The sequence below is a fragment of the Rhinatrema bivittatum genome, chromosome 4 (genome assembly GCF_901001135.1).
Source record: "Rhinatrema bivittatum chromosome 4, aRhiBiv1.1, whole genome shotgun sequence".
Lineage (NCBI taxonomy): Eukaryota > Metazoa > Chordata > Amphibia > Gymnophiona > Rhinatrematidae > Rhinatrema > Rhinatrema bivittatum.
Genome location: NC_042618.1, coordinates 138,038,415 through 138,060,103, shown reverse-complemented (window position 1 = coordinate 138,060,103; position 21,689 = coordinate 138,038,415). Strand labels below are relative to the sequence as shown.

The 21,689-nt window shown below is 42.1% G+C and overlaps 1 protein-coding gene across 2 annotated transcripts in view; it reads left to right on the top strand.

Annotated features, from left to right (window-relative positions):
- The window catches only part of LOC115090145 (protein farnesyltransferase subunit beta-like), a 165,315-nt gene that overhangs the window by 99,205 nt on the left and 44,421 nt on the right, over positions 1–21,689 (top strand). Inside the window, exons 5-9 of one of the 2 annotated variants that reach the window (XM_029598892.1) lie at positions 513–599; positions 6,823–6,969; positions 8,498–8,581; positions 14,918–15,004; positions 20,063–20,192. In XM_029598892.1, coding sequence (XP_029454752.1) covers positions 513–599; positions 6,823–6,969; positions 8,498–8,581; positions 14,918–15,004; positions 20,063–20,192 — 535 coding nt within the window. The remainder of the gene's footprint in view (positions 1–512; positions 600–6,822; positions 6,970–8,497; positions 8,582–14,917; positions 15,005–20,062; positions 20,193–21,689) is intronic. The other variant, XM_029598893.1, reaches the window with a different exon arrangement.

The window sequence follows — 21,689 nt, the reverse complement described above, 5'->3', positions numbered from 1 at the left end:
GCTGGAAAATAGAATAAGAATTTTGTGGTTTTACTAATTTTCCTAAAAGTGCTACCTTGTCACTACTTCAAATGTTGAAAAAGTACTTTGTTGAAATATCCCGTGGAGGCTTTTCTGATAGTATTTCAAGTCTTTTATCTTCCATTCTATAAGAAGAATATGAATGAGAAGGGAAGTCTAGTGGATAATATTGGCTAGTTTGGACTTGACAGCAGTACTGGAAACCTTGCTGCCGATTCAAGCTATAAGGGTGACTCTTCTAGTGATGTTTGATTTGGAACCAAATAGGGATTGGGACTTGCGGCTTTTCTTTCATAACAGAGATTTTCAACTTTTGGGCCAAAAGGTTGGAATGTTTCCTGATTTGAGTAGATGTAGTCAAGACAAACGGAGATCCTTTTTAAGCTATTGACAGTGCTTGACTACCTTGGGAGCTGATTTATTTGTGTAAAGTTTCCTGCTAAATTGGGATATATATATATATAATTTTTTTTTTTTTTGAATTGGCACAGTTGGAGGAAAAACTTACAAAAGAAAGAGCAGTTGGTGCTTCTGATACATTGTAATCCCTCGGATGGGTTATATGGAATCCCTTGGAGGTAATTATGTAGAATCACTGTGAAGGTTTTTTTTTCTCCTAATTTTGTCTGTTGCCTTGTTTTATTACATTGTGATACACCTTCCAGATTATATTATAGACATGAGTTCCTGCATGTATGTGGGGTTTTGACCACTGTAGATACGATTATCTAAGAGAGAATTGCATGTTTCTTGTCTATTAGTTGTAAAACTTTCCAGAGATATAAAATTAAAAAAGAAGAAAATAATTGTATATGAAATCTACAAAGATCAAGATCCTTTTAGTCTCTGCCCTCTACCAAGTCATGCTTGAGATCTTGGTGTCTTATATTGTCAGGAAGAAAAGGTTTCCTGGAGCGAATCCAGTATAAACACTAGCAAAGTGCCAAAGACAAGAGAATTCAACATAAATTTTAAATGAGCACGGAAGCTGCAGAAAAAATATTGCAGACAAATCTGTGGAAATTGAATAATGTTGTGCTCAATTCATACAATACATTTTCTCTGTTTTTGGTTTGAATTCATTATCAACACTGGAATACATCTAATACTGTTTCTTAATATTGTAAAGGAAAAATATTCCTGTTGGAATTTATTTTTTTGAGCCCTATATTTTTAGGGTCCTCCAGCTAATGGCATTGTTTTTGTTTGCGGTAAAAGAAATCTATACAGAAACATTTCAAAATGAGTGCTTTTTATTAGTAAAACTAAAAAAAACTTTCAAGAGGAATCCTACTTGGTATAAAAGGAATATGTTTTAAATGGTTTACACAGGCATGGCACTGCTGCATTTCTTAACAAAAAAGCACATTGTTTCATTCATTAAATTTCAACAATGATATAGCATTCTTGTTTCTACGGCATAGTTGTTTAGTGGGTCTTGTGATGCCTATGGAAATAACAATGTGTATGTGTGTGTGCAGCTTTAGTTCTTAAGGGAAGAGAATGGAAATGGTGATGCATATTAACAAAGATTTTCTTAGCAGCAACCTTTGGCTGAGAATGGTTTTATTCATATTTTCTGTACAAGATACCCCCAAAATATCACTTTCAAGAATTTTAGCACAATGAGGGTAATTTTCAAAGGGACTTATGTGAGTAAAAGAGTGCTTTACCTATAGAAATGGCCCTTTAGAACATTGCAAGACCAGTATCTATGTGTGTGTGTGTGTGTGTGTGTGTGGACATGTCTGTGTATGTGAAAAAGTGACTGCCTGTGTGTGCCTGTGTGAGGGGAATGCCTGTATGTGTGAGTATGGCAGAGAACAATGGCATGCTGGTGGAGTTCCCACTCCTGTCAGGAATAGGTGGTGCAGAACGATGGCATGCTGGTGAGGGTCCCACACCCTGCCAGCAATAGGAAAACCCCCGCAGCAGAGGAGGAGGCTCTGCAGGGCCACCAGTGGCCAAGGAAAATGCCCTGCAGGCTACTGGCATTTCCCCTGCAGCCGCAGAAGAGGGAGAGGTTCACATAACGTGTGTGTGAGAGCGAGGAGTACCTGTGTGTGTAGAGACAGCAAGGTTACAGTTTGTGCTCCTTCCTTGGGGAGCAGCAACAGGTAGCCTGCCTGGATCCCCCCTGAACATAATGTCAGAAAAATGTTTTGTTTTACTTATTGAGTGAGGGGAGTAGTGGATAAGAGAGACCATGTGTTAGCCGGAGTCTGTCTGTCTGTCAGTCAGCCTGTGTAAAGAAGCATGTGTAAGCGAGAGCACCTGTATATTAGTGAGCCTGTGTACAAGGGAGCATTTATGTGAGCAAGAGAGTGGGTGCTTGTGAGTGAACATGCGTGTGTGAGAGTGAACATGCGTGTTAGTGTGTGCATATAGGAGAGAGAGGAGAAAGTTTGTATGCACCTCCACCCCCAACTAATCCACAACAGTCTTAAGGATGACTGAAACGAAATGTTTTCAGGTATGAAGAATGGATGATTCTTTTTTTATTCTTATTTTAATTATTGAGTGGTGTTTGAGGAAACTGCTGTTTCAAAATATTTTATTGGTGTGTGGGAAATTTTTAAAAATTTTGATATGCGTCTTTAATTATTGGATGTTCTATTCATCAGTTTTGAAATATTTATTCTTTTTTAATATGCATTTACGATTATGATTGATTAATGCTTTATATTTCATGATAAAGAGTCCGGCTTGTTGAAGTTTCCAGTTCAGTTTTTCTCTGCATGTTTCTATTTATAATGTATGGTCTCATTTTGCTATATTTGTTGAGGGTCTGTCTGTGTTTATGTGACCGAGATGAGATATTCTGCTAGCACAGAATTTCTGTGAATGGATCTATAGCAACCTGGTTTCGTCTGTTTTCCTAATATGAGGTGTACAGGTGTTCTAGGGTCTAGTGTAACTTGTGGTGTTGCCTTTTCATGGATAGAATTGTAACTGAGTGCTGGCAGTTAGTGCTGTTTTGGTATGGGAGGTCTACTATATTGTAATTCAGTTTACTCATGGCTTTGAGGACTAAGCTCCACCCAGTGTATATTATATAATAGGCCTAATGCTATGTGGGTTACAAGTGTGTCTCTTTTTTTTGGCAGGGACTTTGGTTGGTACCAAAGCAATGCATGTAAATACAATATACATCTCGTAAGTGATATTTTTGCCTGAGAAAAATGTCCTTTTTCATGTAAAATCTGTTCTAAATACATAATTTTAATTTTGAGGGGATAGTGCAAGGTTATAAAGTTTGCTAGGACACCTAATACTTTTTGCACCAGCTCTGGCTGCATTGGTTCCACATTGAAAACCAAGACTCCAGGTGGAGTTGTATTGCTTTGGGTCAGTGACTCTCTGTAGATGGCCCAGGAGGGGAAGTAAAGGAATGTGATGATACCAGATAGTTGTGAGGGGGGGAGGTGGTGTTCTGCATTTACTGAATCTCCTCCCTTGAATGTCGCCGTACGCCACTGCTTGGCTTTCTTGCTCACCCTCGTGGCCTTCGAGCCTACTAGCCTCACTCTGCCTTGCTTTGTGGCCTGCTTAGGCCTTTGTTGTCTGTTTCTCTGTTGTCTAGCTTTCTATGTAACTTGCTTTGTGTTAGTTTCTTGTTAGCCTTTGTCTATATATTCCTTGACTTGTTGTCCTAGTCTTGTCCTACTTGTTTGTCCTTATCTTGTCCTGCCGGTCTTCCCTGTGGCCTCTGCTCCCTGTAAGCCATCGGTTCCAGCCCTTGTCTCCCTCATCTGCCTTTCTTCTAGTCCCTGTCTCTGGCCCCAGGCCCTGCCTCCTGTACCAGTCCTCTGCTCCTGCCTGGTTGCCTTCTGCTGTTGCACCTTGCCTTCCCTGTTAGCATTCATGATCTCATCACTGACTTGTACCGTCTCTGGCCTAAACTCGCTTGTTTGCTGCATGACCACCTGCTTGGACTCTGACTTCATCTGAACTGTGCCTGCCCAGACTCAGCCTGCTATGTAGTACCGTTTCTGGAAAGCCCTGCTAGCCACCAGAAGCTGTGGGCTCAACCCAAGGAACTGGTGGCTGGTCAGGTGAAAGATCCTGACTGGCTCTGCCCAAGAGTCTGGCCCCATTTCTTTTGGGAGAATCCCTCATTCAGCTGATTCTCTTCCTTGTCAGGAACATAAATCACCAGTTGGCAGAAGAACTCAGAGTGCTGCCATCTTGGCATCCTCCAGAATGAATAATGCATATATGCTATTTTATAAATATCAAAAGCACACGCCTGTTTTTGGTTTCCTGTGCACATTTATTGATGCAAAAAAGGGATAGTTTAGAGGCATTCTGGGGTGGGGTCAAAAGGTACGTATGGAAGCTGTTATTTTATAAGAGACTTACACAAATACCCTAGACAACTTCACTCAATTTTACACCTGCTAATTGATTTGGGCATGTGAAATCAGACTTTCCATTTGTTTTTTTGGGTGGGAGGTCTGGTGAATGGGAGGGGAGTTCAGGGTGAAATACCAGAGGGTCTAGGTGAACTGGTGGAGGTATCGGCAAACAGATGATTTCAAGTATGTGTGCGTATTCTAAAATATACCTGCCTCCACATATAAATCAGGATTTTTATACATACATGGTTTTTTCCACACGTGAAATGTAGGCATATACGTTTATAAAATAGAGAATGCTTTCATTGCATTTTAAATATTTGCGCTTGCTGAAACATTTTCAGAGTTGAACTTCTGTTGTGGGCTATCAAAATACGAGGGTAAGTCACAAACATACATGGGATTAATATTCATGAAATTTATTTAAATGCAAAAGATGAATTATTTACTGTGAAATATACAGAATATAGTCACAGTTTTTCTGGAAAAACCAACTACTTTTCAACGTAATCGCCGCGAACATTTATACATTTGTCCCAGCGTTTGAAAAGTCCATCAAAACCTTCTGCGTAAAAGTCTTTTGGCTGGCATCGTAACCAGCACTTCACCTCTTGTTCCACTTCTTCATCGCGGGCGAAATGTTTACCACCGAGATGGCTTTTCAGTTTGCCAAACAAGTGAAAATCGCTGGGTGCCAAATCCAGGCTGTATGGTGGATGTTCAAGAACTTCCCAGTGCAGGTTCGCAATTGTCTGAGTCTCATTCAAAGTGTGTGGTCTGGCATTATCGTGAAGAATCAGCACTTCTCTTTTTTCCAGATCTGGGCATTTTCTACGAATAGCTCCTTTAAGCTTTAATAGAGTAGCACAGTAGGAAGCCGAATTAACAGATTTCACCACGCTTCTGAAAACTGGTTAAGAGTATCCCATCTCGGTCCCAAAACACAGTCAACATCACCTTTCCTGCAGAAGGCACAAGCTTGAACTTTCTCGGTGTCTGTGATAGTGGATGCTTCCACTGCATGGAATCGCGTTTCGCTTCTGGTTGATAGTGGTGCACCCACGACTGATCACCAGTAACAATACGGGCCATCATTGATTCACCTTAGTTTGCATAACGGCAGAGATTTTCCAAACAGACACCCATACGGTTGTTCTTATTGTCTTCGGTCAGCTGTGCATAATTCTGGTCACTGCATCTCAAGAAAGATATAGTTGCGATGAAAAGGTACAGAGAAAGGCGACCAAAATGATAAAGGGGATGGAACTGCTCCCCTATGAGGAAAAACTAAAGAGATTAGGGCTGTTCAGCTTGGAGAATAGACGGCTGATGGGGGATATGATAGAGGTCCTTAATATCATGAGAGGTCTAGAATGAGTAAACGTAAATCTGTTATTTACTCTTTCGGATAATAGAAGGACTAGGGGGCACTCCATGAAGTTAGCATGTAGCACATTTAAAACTAATTGGAGAAAATTCTTTTTCACTCAACGCACAATTAAACTCTGGAATTTGTTGCCAGGGGATGTAGTTAGTGCAGTTAGTGCAGCTGGGTTCAAAAAAGGTTTGGATAAGTTCTTGAAGGAGAAGTCCATTACCTGCTATTAATCAAGTTGACTTAGAAAAATAGTCACTGCTATTACCAGCATCAGTAGCATGGGATAGATTTAGTTTTTGGGTACTTGCCAGGTACTTGTAGCCTGGATTGGCCATTGTTGGAAACAGGATACTAGGTCTTGGTCTGACCCAATATGGTAATTTATGTTCTTAGGATTTTCAAAGACATTCTGGACCCTGTTGCTGCAATAACATGAAGATCAAACAGCATTTTCCATGATGACATCCAGCTTTGCATTCCTAACTTCTACTCTCATACACACCATAAAGGAAACTCCCAGCAGGCCCTTCTATTATCCACTCCACTGTCTTCAGCTAGATTAATATGCATGAGACTTTCCACATTCAGATGTTCTTGTAAAATCTGGAATATGTTACCCCTAACACTGCAACAGAAAACTTACTATGTCACCTTCCAGAAAATAGTCACAACTTGACCGTTAACCAAATCTTCCCTTAGACTCCACAGCAGAAACTCGTTCTAAAGACTTCCTGACCATGAATACCACAAGATTCTCCTATGTCCAGATTACTTCTATCCAAATGAGTCTTAATATCTGTCTCACTGCTGATATTTAACTTGCATTTTAACTATATATGTGCAATTTATACCCAGTTCATCCACTTCCTTATTCCTACCTCTACTCGCTTCTTGTACATATTTACTAGAAATCCACCTCATATTGTTGCAAATGTAATAGGTAAATAGATATATATTTAATGGCTTGTATGTTATGTAATCTGGCTTTGGCCTACATTTAGGAAAATGCAGAATATCAAATGCTTATAAATTTGTCTTCAAACACTGCTTCTCTGTTTTGTTTAGTGTATGTCAGTTCTTGGCCCGTTGTCAGGGCCCTGGTGGTGGATTTGGAGGAGGACCTGGACAGCACCCTCATCTGGCCCCTACGTATGCAGCTGTCAATGCTCTTTGCACCCTAGGCACAGAAGAAGCTTTCAATGTTATCAACAGGTAATTGAGGTTTAAGAACAATGCTAACAAAGGAAAATGAGTTCGGTGTGCCAGAGCTGCTGATTGTGTAGGATGACACACAAATTGAAAATTCTGGTGGATTTATATCTTGCAGTTTGGCTTGAAACAATCATTCACTTATAGATGAACCCATTGCTGCCTTGTTGGCAGGGAACATTTCGTTCCCCTGTAATTATAGTAAAAATATAAAATGAATGCAAGTTATAAGAGCATGCCCACAAAGGGAATAACAGAACAAAGAATTACTGAGCTCTCATACAATAGTTTTTGTTTGGTTAGTGATGTCCTTCAAAGCATTTGTTGGACTAACAATCGGGGTCTGTCTTCGACCCACATAGTTAACAATATCAGAACACAAGGCGCATGCTAATGTGAGTCAACGTTATTCTAAGACAGTTCTCTCTTGTTTTTTTTTCTTGAATGATTGCATCAGGCAATTGGGTTCCCTTGAATGTCCAAGAAATGGAAGGAAAACTTCTCCATGGTAGCAAGTTCAATGCTGAGAGCCAGCAGGGGTCACTTCTCCAGTGTGAATTCATACATTTAATTCCAGAGGAGCGCGTATTGCCTCCAGTATGAAACCATTCCCCACCAACAGGCGATCTAAATATGGGAACAGTCAGATACAGTGCTACTGGCATCCCATAGTACTTTTTTTTTTTTTTTTATTATTATTAATAACCCTAGGAATTACATTGGCACTGCAAAATTAGGGCCAGTTTACTAAGCTTTTTTTCCCTATAGACCCAAATGGGAGAAAGTAAATCAGGCTCTTATATAGTTAGTTAAAACCACTTCTCTCTGTTCTGAAGCACATTTTTTCTTTAAAATCCAGACTTGTACATGATTATTTGGTGATCAAAGCAAATCTTGATATTAAATTCTGGCTTCCTCCATTTTTCAGTCCCTTAGCTATAAGTTTGTGGGTTCAGTTTCCATAATATGATAACGTAATACTGTGGAAATGTTGCTGTATTTTAAGTGCCATTCTTCAAATATGGAGCCACATATTCATGAATATTAAGAGTATGAGGGATTGGCCCCACATCTTAGGTTTTAGTGCAGGGACCTGTGTTCTGACCAGGGCAGCGAAGCTCGGGCATGTCACAGATGGTGCATTCTTGCTGTTGGAGACGGGGGGGGACCAGTAATAGCTGAAGGGTGCCTCCAGCTGACACAGAAAGGTACGGAAGGGACCCGCCTTCAAGGGAACTTTCCTTCTGGCAATTGTCCTATGGGGGAGGTAGGTGTCAAAACACAAAAAATGTCATGGCACATTTCATAGGAAATAGATTTGCTAACTTGGATATGTGGTCATATCACATCTTTCCTTTCTCTGTTGTGCAGTGTGCATGAATAATTATCTTATTTCATACCAAAGTCAGCAACGTTTAACTACTGTTTTGACAAAAATGCTGCATAAGCAAAAATAACCTCTTTCATGGTTTTCCACCATTATAAATCTTTGTTCTTGCCCATATCATGTTTTCTTTTTATTATATTGCAGGGAAAAGCTTTTGGAATTCCTCTACTCTCTTAAGCAACCAGATGGCTCTTTTATCATGCATTTGGGTGGTGAAGTGGATGTCAGGTTTGTTTTGATCTGAGGATCTCTTTACAATTTTTATGCAGAAAAGCAAGCTACAGTTCACTTTTTTCCTTGCCGTGGAAGTTACTGTAAATAAAACATGCAAGGTCTGTCCTTACTCAGCAATGCCAGTTCGTTTCATTTCCAGTAGAGACACATGGCCTCAGTGGTGTTTCTCAAACCTGTTATCTGTAGATATCAAATCTAAGAGGTGACAAGGTAACACAGCTTCCATATCAATTCAGTTATTGGTGCAGGGTGGCATTTCTAACAAAGGTTTCTTGTAATTGGACACCTGGTCCCTGAGAAGTGGACACAACCAACTGAGTACAAGTGGGCCACTAGATAATAAGTAATCATGAAAGTCAGCAAAATTGTGTAATAAAAAAATAAAAATATTGACCAGTATATTTTTGCTTGGATTTTGCAGGGTGAATGCTTTTGTGTAGTGTTTGGTGTTTTGGTTTTTTTCATGATCTGATTTTCTGAACACTTAAACGTGCGAATGTAAGTACAAGCCCCCCAGTGTCTCAGTGGCAGATGGAGCTAGGAAAGACATCAATTCCAAGGTTGCTGAAGGAGGGAAGCTCTGCGCAGACCTGTCCCAGCTATCGCCATAATAGAGGACTTTTTGTAACATTTTGGCGGTGCTTCATAAGATGCTAAAAATTAAGTTCTTGTAGCTATTTGCAGTTTTCTTGGTTTGCAACATTTTCCCATTGTGTTTAGTAATGGTCTTTAGTCAGAATTGACCTGAGTTGAATTGGATCCAGTATTTTGAAGTGAAATGATTCTTGTTAGTTAATCAAGCCTTCACCTTCATTTCACTTTATGAGGTGCAGCAAGGTTGATGCAACATTATGAACCAGTTTGCTATTTTCCAACATGTCATAGAAGCAGGAGTTGCTTATTAATAATCTCTTCTAACTAGCTAAAGATGTATTCTGTTTCTGGGATGCTCTGGTGAATTAGTCTAAAAGAATATTTTTGTTTTAAGGCCAGCTATATGTGACCTGAACACCATTCCCAGACCCATCATAGCCCATCACCTAAAATGTCCTCTCTCATACAATACAGAACTTCCCATAGAGTGGAAAAAGGCAAAGCCTCAGCATTATTACAACAATATCAATTACCATTATAGGGACAATTTTTCAGAAGATTTTTCCATGGGGTAATTGTGTGGGGGTAAGCCCAGCTCATGTACTCTTCACCATGCTCTCTACGCATACTCCCAGGTGGGGAGTTTGCACTTTGCAAACTCCGGGGGGATTTATGTATCTCAGATACCCAACAAGCAAGACATTTTCAAAGGGGAAACTTCTGTAATCAGTAGGTACTAATTAATATACAGCCTTAGATACAGGATGTGGATGACCGCTCCCAGTGAATACAATTGAGTGGTAGTCTTAGTCATTTACTTTTAGTTAGTTTCTAGGTTTGTTTTTTCTAGGAGATCTTCAGCCATCAAAGCTCAGGGGTGAGTGCATGTCCCTTCTCTCACAGTTTGAGGAACTCTAGCCCTTACCTTGAAAGCTTGAGGATGAATGCATATCATCACTTTTAACCCAGCAAGAGGAGGGGATCAGCTACTGCTATCACCTAGACTACTGAAACTTGAAGATGAGCACATCACCCCAGCTTTGTTCTGTAGGAAGCCCAGTATCTAGTTGTTGAAGCTCATGGATGAGTTCATATCCTGCCTTCGTTCCTTGGGGAGCTCCAAGGTCATGGCTGTTAAAAAATCAAGGGTGTGTGCACATTCCCATCTTAGACGTTATATACAGAAATCAATCCACGGCCCATCCTCTGTTACACTGAAATTTGTCCTACCCTCTCCTTTAATCATAGCCCAAGACATCTTGGCCTGCCTGGCCCCACAAAGCAGGGGCGGTTCTATAATGAGGCAGGATGAGGCAGCCGCCTCAGGCAGCAGGATTTTGAGGCGGCAGAATTGCCCCCTGAAACCTTCTTGCCACAGCCGCCCTCACCCTTCATTCAAGCAGACTCTGGTGGCAGGAAAACCTGCAGTGCTGGTGGCGTGGAGCAGCAACATGCTGGAAGGGTTTCCACTCCCTGCCAGCAAAAGGAAGATCCCAGAGGCGTGGAATTGTGACCTGCTGGAAGGGGTTTTCACTCCCCGCCAGCAACAGGACAATCCAGCGGCCGAAGAAGATTCATTACGGTGATGGCATTTTCTCTTCAGTCGGCAGCAGAAAAGGGCCTGCAGTACCACCAGTGTTTCCCCCAACAGCTGGCGGCAGAAAATGGCCCGCAGTGCCACCAGAGTTTCCTCTGCAGCCAGCGACAGAAAAGGGACTATGATGCCACCAGCGTTTCCCCAACAGCCGGCGGCAGAAAAGGACCTGCGGTGCTGCCAACGTTTTCCCCACAGCCGGTGCTAGAAGAGACACTGTTGTACAGTCAAAGAAAAGGGCCAAAATGTGTGCATGTGTGAAAGAGACTGGCCCTGTGAAAGTGAGTGCCTGTGTGTGAGAGAGGCTTTGAGTGTGTATGAGAGGGTTGGGGGGGTGTGTGTGTGTATATGAAAGGGAGGGTGGGGAGTGTATGAATGAAAGCGGGTGTGGGGGGGGTGTGTGGGGGTGTGAGAACAAGTTTGTGTGTAGATGGGAGGGTGGGTGTTGATAGGTCTCTGTATGAGAGTGTGCGTGTATGTGCATGAGAGGGTGTGTGTGTGTATGAGTGGGTTTGTGTTTGTATGAAAGGGATGGTGGGTGTGGATGGATCTCTGAGAGGGTGAGTGAGGTATGTAGGTGAATGTGTGCATGTGGGTGGAGGTGTGTTTGTATGATAGGGTATGTTTGTGGGTAAAGGGGTGTGTGTGTATGAATAGGTAGTGAATGTGTGTGTGAGAGGGTGGCTGGGTGTGCATGTGTCTGAGAGAGAATGCCTGCACACGTGCGTGAAAGTACCTGTATATATGTGTGCAAGAGAGGTTAAAGTTTGTGCGCCCTCCCCCAATCTATGACAATCTCAGGAGGACTGGAAATCTAAAGTTTCCAGGTATGAAGAGTGGGAGATTTTTTTTTTATCCTTGTTAGTTTTAATTACTGGATGTGATTTGTCTACTGTTTTGAAATATTTTGTTTCGTAATATTTTAAACATTTTTGTGTTTTTAATTGGCTATTCTATTTATGGGTGGATTTGGCATTCTTTTTATTGGTATGTTTTATATGTTTTTATTTTGTTTGCATTGCTTATAGAGTTTGGCTTCTTGTGTTTTCCAGTTCAGTTTTTGTCTGCATGTTTCAATTTGTATTTATGATCTCTTTATTCTGTATTTGGTTAGAGTCCATCTGTGTTCTGCTTGTGTTTCTGTGTAGGGATTTACAACAACCTGGCATTAATCTGTTTTCCTAATAGGAGGTGTATTGGTGTCTAGGACCTGATGTAATATTTGCAGTATGGCTTTTTCACAGGTTGAGTGCTGGTAGTTATGATATGAAAGGCTTACTATATTGGAATTGTAGTTCAGTTTATTCCTGGCTTTCTGTGGACCAAGTCCACACCCAGTGCACTTTACCATAGGCCTAATACCATATGGGATCCAGTAAACTGCCTCGATTACTATGAGAGAGGTAATTTATAAAGCCTATTAAACTATTAATATTGAAAGTATCTTTTTTGAAGTGTATAAAAATATAATATATGTTGTAAGTGATATTTTTACTTCAGAAGATTGTACTTTGCATATGGAAAATAGACATTCAATCTGCCTTTTTAGGTTGGAGACGTGATTAATACATTTTAAAATGGAAAAGATCATTTTTAATTGTGTAGGGAAGGGAGGGGGAAGGCTGTAAGGTTTGTTCAGGGCATCTAATGCCTTGTATTAGCCCTAAGAGAGAGTGTGTCTCTCACACAGACTCCCACCATTCACCAACCTCTCACACCACCAGGGGGCAGATCCTGGAGAAGGGTGGGAGGCAGGCAATAGGGAATGGAGGAGACCTATTTCTAGATCCAGGGAGTGGGGCAGCCAAAGGCCGCTCTACCTCATTAAACATTTCTCCGGCGCCCCCTAGTGCAGACGCCGAAAACTGAGAACAAAAAAAATGACAGGCCCAAAAACTGAGTGGTTAGAGCAGTGGGCTGCAAACAAGGGAAGCCAGGGTTCAAGCCCTATTGCCATTCCTTGTGTCCTCAGGTAAGTTCACTTCAGCCTCCATTGCCTCTCCCCTGCCCTGGCCCTCCTGGTAATTTCACCTGCACCGGGTCATTGTGGGGGTGCCATTTCATCCTTCACCTCAAGCAGCAGATTGTCTTGAGCTGCAGATATATAGCGAGAGAAAGAAGGATAACTGTGGCTTTATTGTCCTTTTCGAGACTGCTAGGCCTGCTTTTTTCTGAGCATGGCAGGAAAAGTTGCTTCACTTACTTTCTGTTCTGCTATCCTCCTCCCCCCCCCCCCCCCTTTTTTTTTTTTTTTTAATTTTTTTTTTTTTAAATCTTTAAAACTTTTATCACAATATTAAGTCGGAGGATGTACAGAAAAGCAGTGTATTCTGCTTTTCTGTACAACTTTTTGGGGTGCTCAGAAATTAATGCCTGCTCTGGGCATCATTCATGTGAAGTGAATAACTAATAGCCTTATCGACATGCATTTGCATGTGATGAGCACTATTAGTTTCCCAGCGCATTGGACGCGCATTGTGGAGGCGCTAATCTCCTTATAGAATAAGGGGCTGTGGATGTGCCTCCAAAACGCACGTCCAGCCATGGGTAAACTAGTGCGCTTGGCTGAACACACTGTATTGTATTGGCCCCTATGCTCCCAGTGTGGCTAGCCCTGCACAGGGAGCCATTTAAAATGGACAGATAAGAACTAATCATTCAGCAGACTTGCAATTTGGAACAATACATTCACCATAGCTTCCCCCTATAGGTTACAGATACATTATTTAGCTGTTTTCTGAGATGAAGAGCAAGGAATCCTACAGGAAATCTAAAGCAGTGCTTCTCAACTCTGTCCTGGAGGCACACCTAACCCATCTGGTTTCATGAATAGTCGCATTGAATATTCATGAGATTTACATACACTGGGTACACACAAGTAGATCTCATGCATATTCATTATGGATATCCTCAAAACCAGCCAGGTTATACATCCTCCAGGACAAGATTGAGAACCACATATTTAAAAAATTGAAAATCTTTTTCTGTCAAGGAAAATGAATGCAAAAGAAATAAGATTTCTATAATTATTTCATGCCAGTTCCCTTGTAGTTCTCACCACTCTGTGAATTATTTGAGTACAATATACCAGTATGTGATCTTAGAAGTTCTGCCGCTCCCTGCTCTGTTCTTAGTTGCACAAGAGCTCTTTCACTTGGTACTCAAAAGAAGCCCAGTTAGTCACAGCAGCTTTTTCATTTATCGGCTAGGTGGGACTCTATTGCTACTTTCACTCTTCTAGCTGTTTGGTTACCTCAATAAATGATGGTCCAGATGGCCTACACTAATGCCTTAACTTAGGGATGGTGAACTCTAGTCCTCGAGTGCCACAAACAGGCCACGCTTTCAGGATAGCCAGAATGAATATACATGAGAGAGATTTGCATGTACTGCCTCCATTGTATGCAAATCTCTCTCATGCATGTTCATTGTGGCTATCCTGAAAACGTGGCCTGTTTGTGGCAATCGAGGATTGGAGTTTGCCCTAACTCATGAACAGCTCACAGCCCATCACTGAGCCAAAGTGCCCCCTTATAGCAGTGTCTGCACCAGTCACAGATGTATAGAGCGAGAAGAGCTCGCATTCATAGTCTACGTCTCTGCCTATGACAATGAGAGTTTCCTGCTCAGCCAAGAAATGTGCACTACAAGGAGAAGAGGAAGGGTAGCTCCAAGGATCATAAGCCCAAGCAGTCCTCAGTCTGGTTTTGCTGCCATTGCTCATGCTCTTGGGCCATATTCCAGGGGACTGAGAGGCAGGAAGGAGAGCAAACTGCTCAGGAGTCTCCCAGAAGATACCGGAGACTTAAGCCTTTGCTGAGGTCTGAAAGCTTATGTAACAAGACTTGTGTTGACTAGGAGATATCTTATTAGCCATTTGCTCTTTGTTAAATTACTCATCAGTATAGCTGCAAATCTCTTCCCATGCATCAGTAGCCCTAATTTTTGCAAGAACACAAACAAAATGCCTTATTGATTTAGGCCAGACTTGGCATCTTATTTGTGACACTTATTACGACTATGCAGTCTGTAACTTCAGAAGCTGTGGTAGGCATAGAAAATCAATGAACTGGTGTCATTGCTTGGAGTTTTGTTTACATCTTTTTTTTTTTTTTTTTTTTCCCCATATGTGTTCTTTTTAGAAGTGCATATTGTGCTGCGTCAGTGGCTTCATTAACCAACATCATTACGCCTACACTGTTTGCCGGCACCGCTGAATGGATAGTAAGGTAGAGCAAGTACTGTGATTTATTCTTTTTACCCATGAATTCTAAAGCTTGCATGCTCTGCCTTTCTTTATAAGGACAAATATAAATAGTGAATTAGGAGGGGAAAAAGCAGGAATAGTTTGGTTTTTGTAGCCTAATGCTACTTGTACCAGAATCAGAGTGAATCAGCATGAGTATCTGGAATCTCTTGCACAATCTCTGACTCTGGCTGGGGCCATGAGAATTATTTTTATGATTGATCCAAGTAATTTGTGTTCCTTAATTTTAAAAATCAGGTAGATTGTTCTGATGTCTAAAGTATTTGCATATGATATCTCTGTAAGCCAGGAGTACATCTCCCAGCAGGTCTGCTCCATCATTTGTATTTTTGGCTGATGTCATCCAATGGTACTGACACAGATCCAACTCTCAAAGCTCAGTAAAGAATTTAGTAAGCATGCACGGGAGTTCCTGTGCATGTGCACTGCCTCGTGAGCCCTATGGTCTTTGTCTGAATCTGTCTCTCACAATTTTTTGTTTTTTGGCCTTTGTGCTGTTTTTCTGCTGCTGCCTTAGCAGTTTCTCAAACAGAACTTTTTTCCACTTTTGTGAAGTGAACCATCATCCGCCTGACTCTAGTTCTCCAGAGTGTGCCCTACTCTAAAGAAGCATTGAAAAGCTCAGACAGTGGAGCTGCCAAAACGTCTGTAAGTTCTCTTAATATCCTCAGACATATCCTATCCAGTCCCATCACTTTATCTGCATTTATTTTAGCTAGCTGATGAACACAGTCTTCTAAAAATCATTTGAGGTTTATCTTACTTCTAGGTTTATGTGAGGTCCATATTCAGAAGCATTTAGCTGGATAAAGAATAAAGTCCTTTGTAGAATCCTGTTGCTTAGGGTATAAAAGTAAACCAGATCAACTAGAAATAATTGCCACAGAGTTCTAATATAATTCTACCAAACGAGCTTCCCCCAGATATTTTTTTTTTTAACTCCCTTTATTTAACAAGGCACGCATAGGACAAATATATTAAATTAGGTGGCAGTTCAGAGGATGCACACAAACTATCAGAATAAATAAATCCATAATCAAAATCCCTGTCAATTAGACCCATCACTGCCTTACATCATTTCAAGTAAGCATTGCACATCCTGTTGCACTTACCTTGGTCATCTAATACATTCCATAACAGTAATCTCTGCAACACAGGTTCCCAAAATACCAGTAAAGGAGACATTTTCCAAAAGGATGCAATTGTCAGGTGAGCAACTTGAAGCAGATGTATAACCAACTGCTTAATATGCCCATGCACTGCAGGGTCTCCCAAATACCCAGCAAACTTTTGATTGGTCGCCTCAGCTGTGTTTGAGTATTTGGACGTCCTGTTCCAAAATGAATGAACCTCCACACAGGACTACTATATATGGATATAAGGCTCCACACCCTCATCAATATATGGGGCTTTCGCTACTGACGTTTGCAACATCTCCTAGGAAAAGTAGTTTGAACAGTAGTTCTCGTTTTTTAATGCAAATAGAACTCCAAATATCACCCCAGTTCTCTTCATCAAAACTCAAGTGGACATCAGCATTCCATCTGTCGATTGAAAGTTCTACTGGTTTCTGGCTATTGAATAGTATTTAATAAAGAATAAATGTGAGAGATTACTTTCAAAACTGGAGGTGGCTGTGTGAGGATTTTCTTAAATCCATTACGCCGCCGTAATTCTCTGTGTAGCCCCATTATTTTACAAGCATCTCTGCAAATCTGCAAATATACTGAGCATGTGCATCTAGATTATATTGCAAACACAGCTCCTCAAAAGGATTTAAAAAAGGTGCCCTCCCAAATTTGACCTAGAAAGTTTAATCCTGCCGCCCGCCAACTGCATACATTAGGAGAAAGTCCCCAACGAAAGCTGGGCATGACAATTCAAAGATATTAGAAAATTTCTCCTCCTGAACACCCACAATCTTATTAATATTATGCCACGTTTTTAAACTATGTATGTTCATAGGATTACTCCTGTATAGCCTATTGACTGTTAGTCTAACATCCTTGCTGCATGCTATGGGCCGGATTTTAAATGCCCTGCTCGCCGGCGCACCTATTTTGCATAGGCCGCTGACGCGCGTAAGTCCCGGGGCTTCGTAAAAGGGGCGTCGGGGGCGTTCCGAAAATGATGCGGCGTTTCGGGGGCGGGCCTGGGGGCATGGCGCTGGCCCAGGGGCATGGTCGAGGCCTCCGGACCAGCTCCCGGGTCAGGTGATGGCGTGCCAGCAGCCCCCTGGCGCGCGCAGATTTACGTCTGCTTTCAGCAGGCATAAATCTGCCAACAAAGGTAGGGGGGGGTTTAGATAGGGCTGGGGGGGTGGGTTAGGTGGGGGGAGGGTGAAGGAAAGTTCCCTCCGAGGCCGCTCCGAAATCGGAGCGGCCTCGGAGGGAGCAGGCAGCGTGCGCTGGGCTCGGCGCGCGCAGGTTGCACAAATGTGCACCCCCTTGCGCGCGCCGACCCCGGATTTTATAACATACGCGCGGCTACACATGTATCTTATAAAATCCAGCGTACTTTTGTTCGCGCCTGGTGCACGCAAAACTATAAAATCTACCCCTAAATGTCCCAACCTGAGAGTTTTCTAACACGGAGTGGCAGTTACTACCTTGGGAAGCTTGCTGGGCAGACTTGATGGACCATTTTGGTCTTTTTCTGCCGTCATTACTATGTTACTATATACCATGAGCATTCATGGTTCCCCCCCCCCCCCCCCCCCCCCCAACCACTCTCGATTACCCACCGCCCTGGCTGCCAAATAATATATAAATTAGGTAGCTCCAGTCTACCACAGTACCTGGGCATGGTTAAACAAAGGTGGATAGAGAGAGCCACATGCAAAGAACTGAACACGTTCATGGGGACATGACAAGGCAGGTGCTGAAACAAGTATAGTTATTGCGGTATAACCATCATTTTAACCAAACTAATCTTTCCCAGCAAAGAAATTGGAAGGCATAATTATCCAAGTCCTGCTTTATCTTCTGAAGCACAAGGGGATAATTAGCTTTGTATAAGCCAGCCATATCCCGAATCACCTGCAACCTGAGGTATTTAAACCCAGTCTGTGATAGAAAAATTTGAGACATTGTTGGTACTTTTACATTTAGGATCAGTCTTCTGACTTATAGCAAATATTCTGTGTATCCAATTAATTACACTAAGTCTCCAGTATTTCAAGGAGCTTAGGGGATGACTTACCCTCTTTTTCATTACAGAGATGGTTATGATCTGCATACAAAGACACTTTGACAGTAACTTTCAAAGTGGCATGTGTGTGTCAGCTAGTGCCCAGGGATGTGGCGATATTATAACTTGCACGCACATGTTCACATGTTATAAAATAGCTTGAGCACGCGCATATATATACCTAACTTTTGAAATGGGTGTGCACCTAGGCGCGTAAATCCCATTTCTACTGCGTAAGTCAGGATATTTTAAAACCGGCGCATCCATGCTATGACCAGTTTCACCAGTTCGGTCACAGTTCAACTAATGTTGAGCTAGGTCCTCCAAACACCCCTGTTTTAATAGCCTGCACTCCCCCCAGTTACCCCAGACCCTTTAAACCCTTCCAAAATGGCATTTATTTATTTATTTTACAACTTGCACCTCCTCCATGGCAGAAGTAATCTTACGCAGCAGTGGACCAAGGGATGTAAATATTTATGCGCACACCTCTTGGGCATGCCCTGAAATGCCCACACCCCTTTTATAAATTGAGTGAGATATGGCGCAGCAAGAGATAAGGGCTCATCTGGGCAGCTTTTAAAATTCGGTGGGTGCGCGTAAGCCCGGCTCATGTACTGCAGCTCCCAATTTTTTGGCACTTGCTAGGCTTTTAAAATCTACCTCTTTGTGTATAGTGTTCTGAATTTTAAAACTAGAAATTCCCTGTCAAGTGGTTCAGTGGCCAGATTAAAAAGCAGAGGTAAGAGAACTGCCCCGTCTTGTCCCTCGAGAGACTGGGGAAAAAAATGGAATGACCCCCATTTGCCAAAATTAGAGATTGGATGAAAGCATTCTATAAAATTCCTCAAAGTATGAACTCTGGTGGAAAGCCAAACCTCTTAATGACTGAAAACAAAAACATCCACGAAACATCATCAAAGGTTTTATCAGCATCTAATGAAATAATCATCCCAGGTATTTGAAGCCAGATAATGATGAAAATTGTCATTATCCAGCTAACTTAGTCAGATAATATCACTCCACACCCAAAACATCCCTGAACCACCCTGACATAGCCAGATAAGTTGTTCTGCTAAAAAAAAAAATTACCTGGCCGTGTCCGAATCACTTTAAATATCAACTCCCAAGTTCTTAGCTATTGTATGGATTGAAGGGGTCCTGCGCGAATGTAATGATGTGAGTCTGGTTCGGCATGCTCAAAGCTTAGAGAAACTTTGTCAAACTTCCATCTGATGACGATGCCCACATGTGAAGTCTTACATCCTGCTGCCCTCAGCAAACACCTGTTACAGGTAAGCAACTATATTTTCTATATAGCAAAGGACTCTCATCTTAGTAGTCAAATATTAGGTATGAGTGTAATGCTGTGAATAGATCAGAGATTTTATAAAATTGCAGAAATGTTATTTTGATAGTTTAGGGCAACAAAGACACTTAAGAAGAACTTATACAGAACCAACTCTTAAGTCATGTGCATATAAAGGCTGCCCTCCTAGGCTATTGTATAGTACTCAAAAATAATAATAAAAAAAAAAAAAAAGGCAAATAGGGCTGAAAAGAGTATTGGGCGTAGAGAATGCCAGAAACTCTGCTCCTTCTACAGTAGCACTTAAACAATTACATGTCATGTGAAGGTGCCTTTCTATTTTTCTCCTTGAACTGTATCCTGGAAGGAAGTTGGTGGGCAGCTAGGAACATAAATGTAAAAAGAAACTCCTGATATCATCGCAAGGAAGGTTATGCTCACTTGATGTGGTTTTGGGCCTCTTAAGGCACTTTGGATGAAAGTAGAGTTTCTCATTCTTGTTTTCTCTTCTTTTGAAATTAGGTGCCAGAACTGGGAGGGTGGTATAGGAGGTGTTCCTGGGATGGAAGCCCATGGAGGTTATACCTTCTGTGGACTGGCAGCGCTGGTAATTCTGAAAAAAGAACATGTATTAGATCTCAAATGCTTGCTAGTGAGTATACCTTTTCTGTGTACTTGCTTTACACTTCTCTTTTTCCCCAGTCTAGCTGATTTATTTTCTTTTTGACTATGCCCAGCAAAGTCAGGATTTGTGTTCCAGAAAAAGTTGAGCTGTTTAATCTGATTGGCTGATTTAGCATTTTCTGCTAAACAAATCCCTTCGATTTATGGGATATTTGCTTAGCAAAAAGTTTGAACCTGCCTCATAAGATTTAATTTTCATTTACATTGTTGCTATATGCATGTATGTGCAGCTGGATAATGTGTAATTTTCAAAAGGATTTAGGAACACAAACCCTGGTTTTATGCACACAAATGGACTTTGAAAATTTCCAAGGTAGAGAGAGGGGTTGTGCTCAGTGGGGCAGATTTTTAAAAAATACGCGAGCGCGTACTTTTGTTCGCGCACCAGGCACGAACAAAAGTACGCTGGATTTTATAAGATACGCGCGTATCTTATAAAATCCGGGGTCGGCGCGCGCAAGGGGGTGCACATTTGTGCAACCTGCGCGCGCCGAGCCCAGCGCGAGCTGCATGTTCCCTCCAAGGCCACTTTCCTTCGCCCTCCCCCCACCTTCCCCTCCCTTCCCCTACCTAACCCACCCCCCCTAACCTTTGTCGGCAAAGTTACGCCTGCTGAAAGCAGGCGTAACTTTGCGCGCTTTGCTGGCAGCCCCGCTCCGTCCTCCGGTCCCGGGGGCTGGTCCGGGGGCCCGCCCCCAAAATGCCGGGGCACACCCCCGAAACGCATCGTTTCGGGAATGCCTCCGGACATGCCCCCTCCCGCCCCTTTTTGAAAGCCCAGGGATTTACGCGCGTCCCGGGGCTTTACGCGCGCCGGCGGCCTATGCAAAATAGGCGCGCCGGCACGCGCGTAAATCCGGAAGGATTTACGCAGGCAGGGGTTTTAAAATCCGCCCCAGTATGCGCAAAAGCCAATTTGTGCATGCTCTTGACACGCACCAGATAGACGTGTTCTGGTAGGTGAAGTTGGGCATGGGACAGAACTTGCGTGCAGACTTTCACATTTTGAAAGTTTGCATGTAAATGTACTCGCACAGTTAAATCTTCTCCTGAGCAGGTGTGACTGTGTGCATATGTTGGTACCAGTTATGCACACGCCTGTGAATTTATGCACATAAATCTGCTTTGAAAATTCAGTCTGTGGGAAAAACGTACTTCAGATTTTAGTCTGTGTAGGATGTTTGAAAATTACCTTCCCAGAACGTAGACTTTTTGCCTTATTAAGCCTTTGCTTAAAATGCAATGATTACAGTATATTGGGCTCAATATGTGAAATGGTTTTGCTAACAGAAACCATATTTTTCTCTCTCTTCCCAAGCATATGGCAGTAAACGAGGTTCTTGTGGCATCTCTAACACTTGGACCAAATTATAAAACCTGTTTCTGTTGGTACTGTTCAAATTGCACCAGCACAGATAACAGTTCCACTATCACTTGTGCTCCTCAAACTCAAGGCATGCAACCC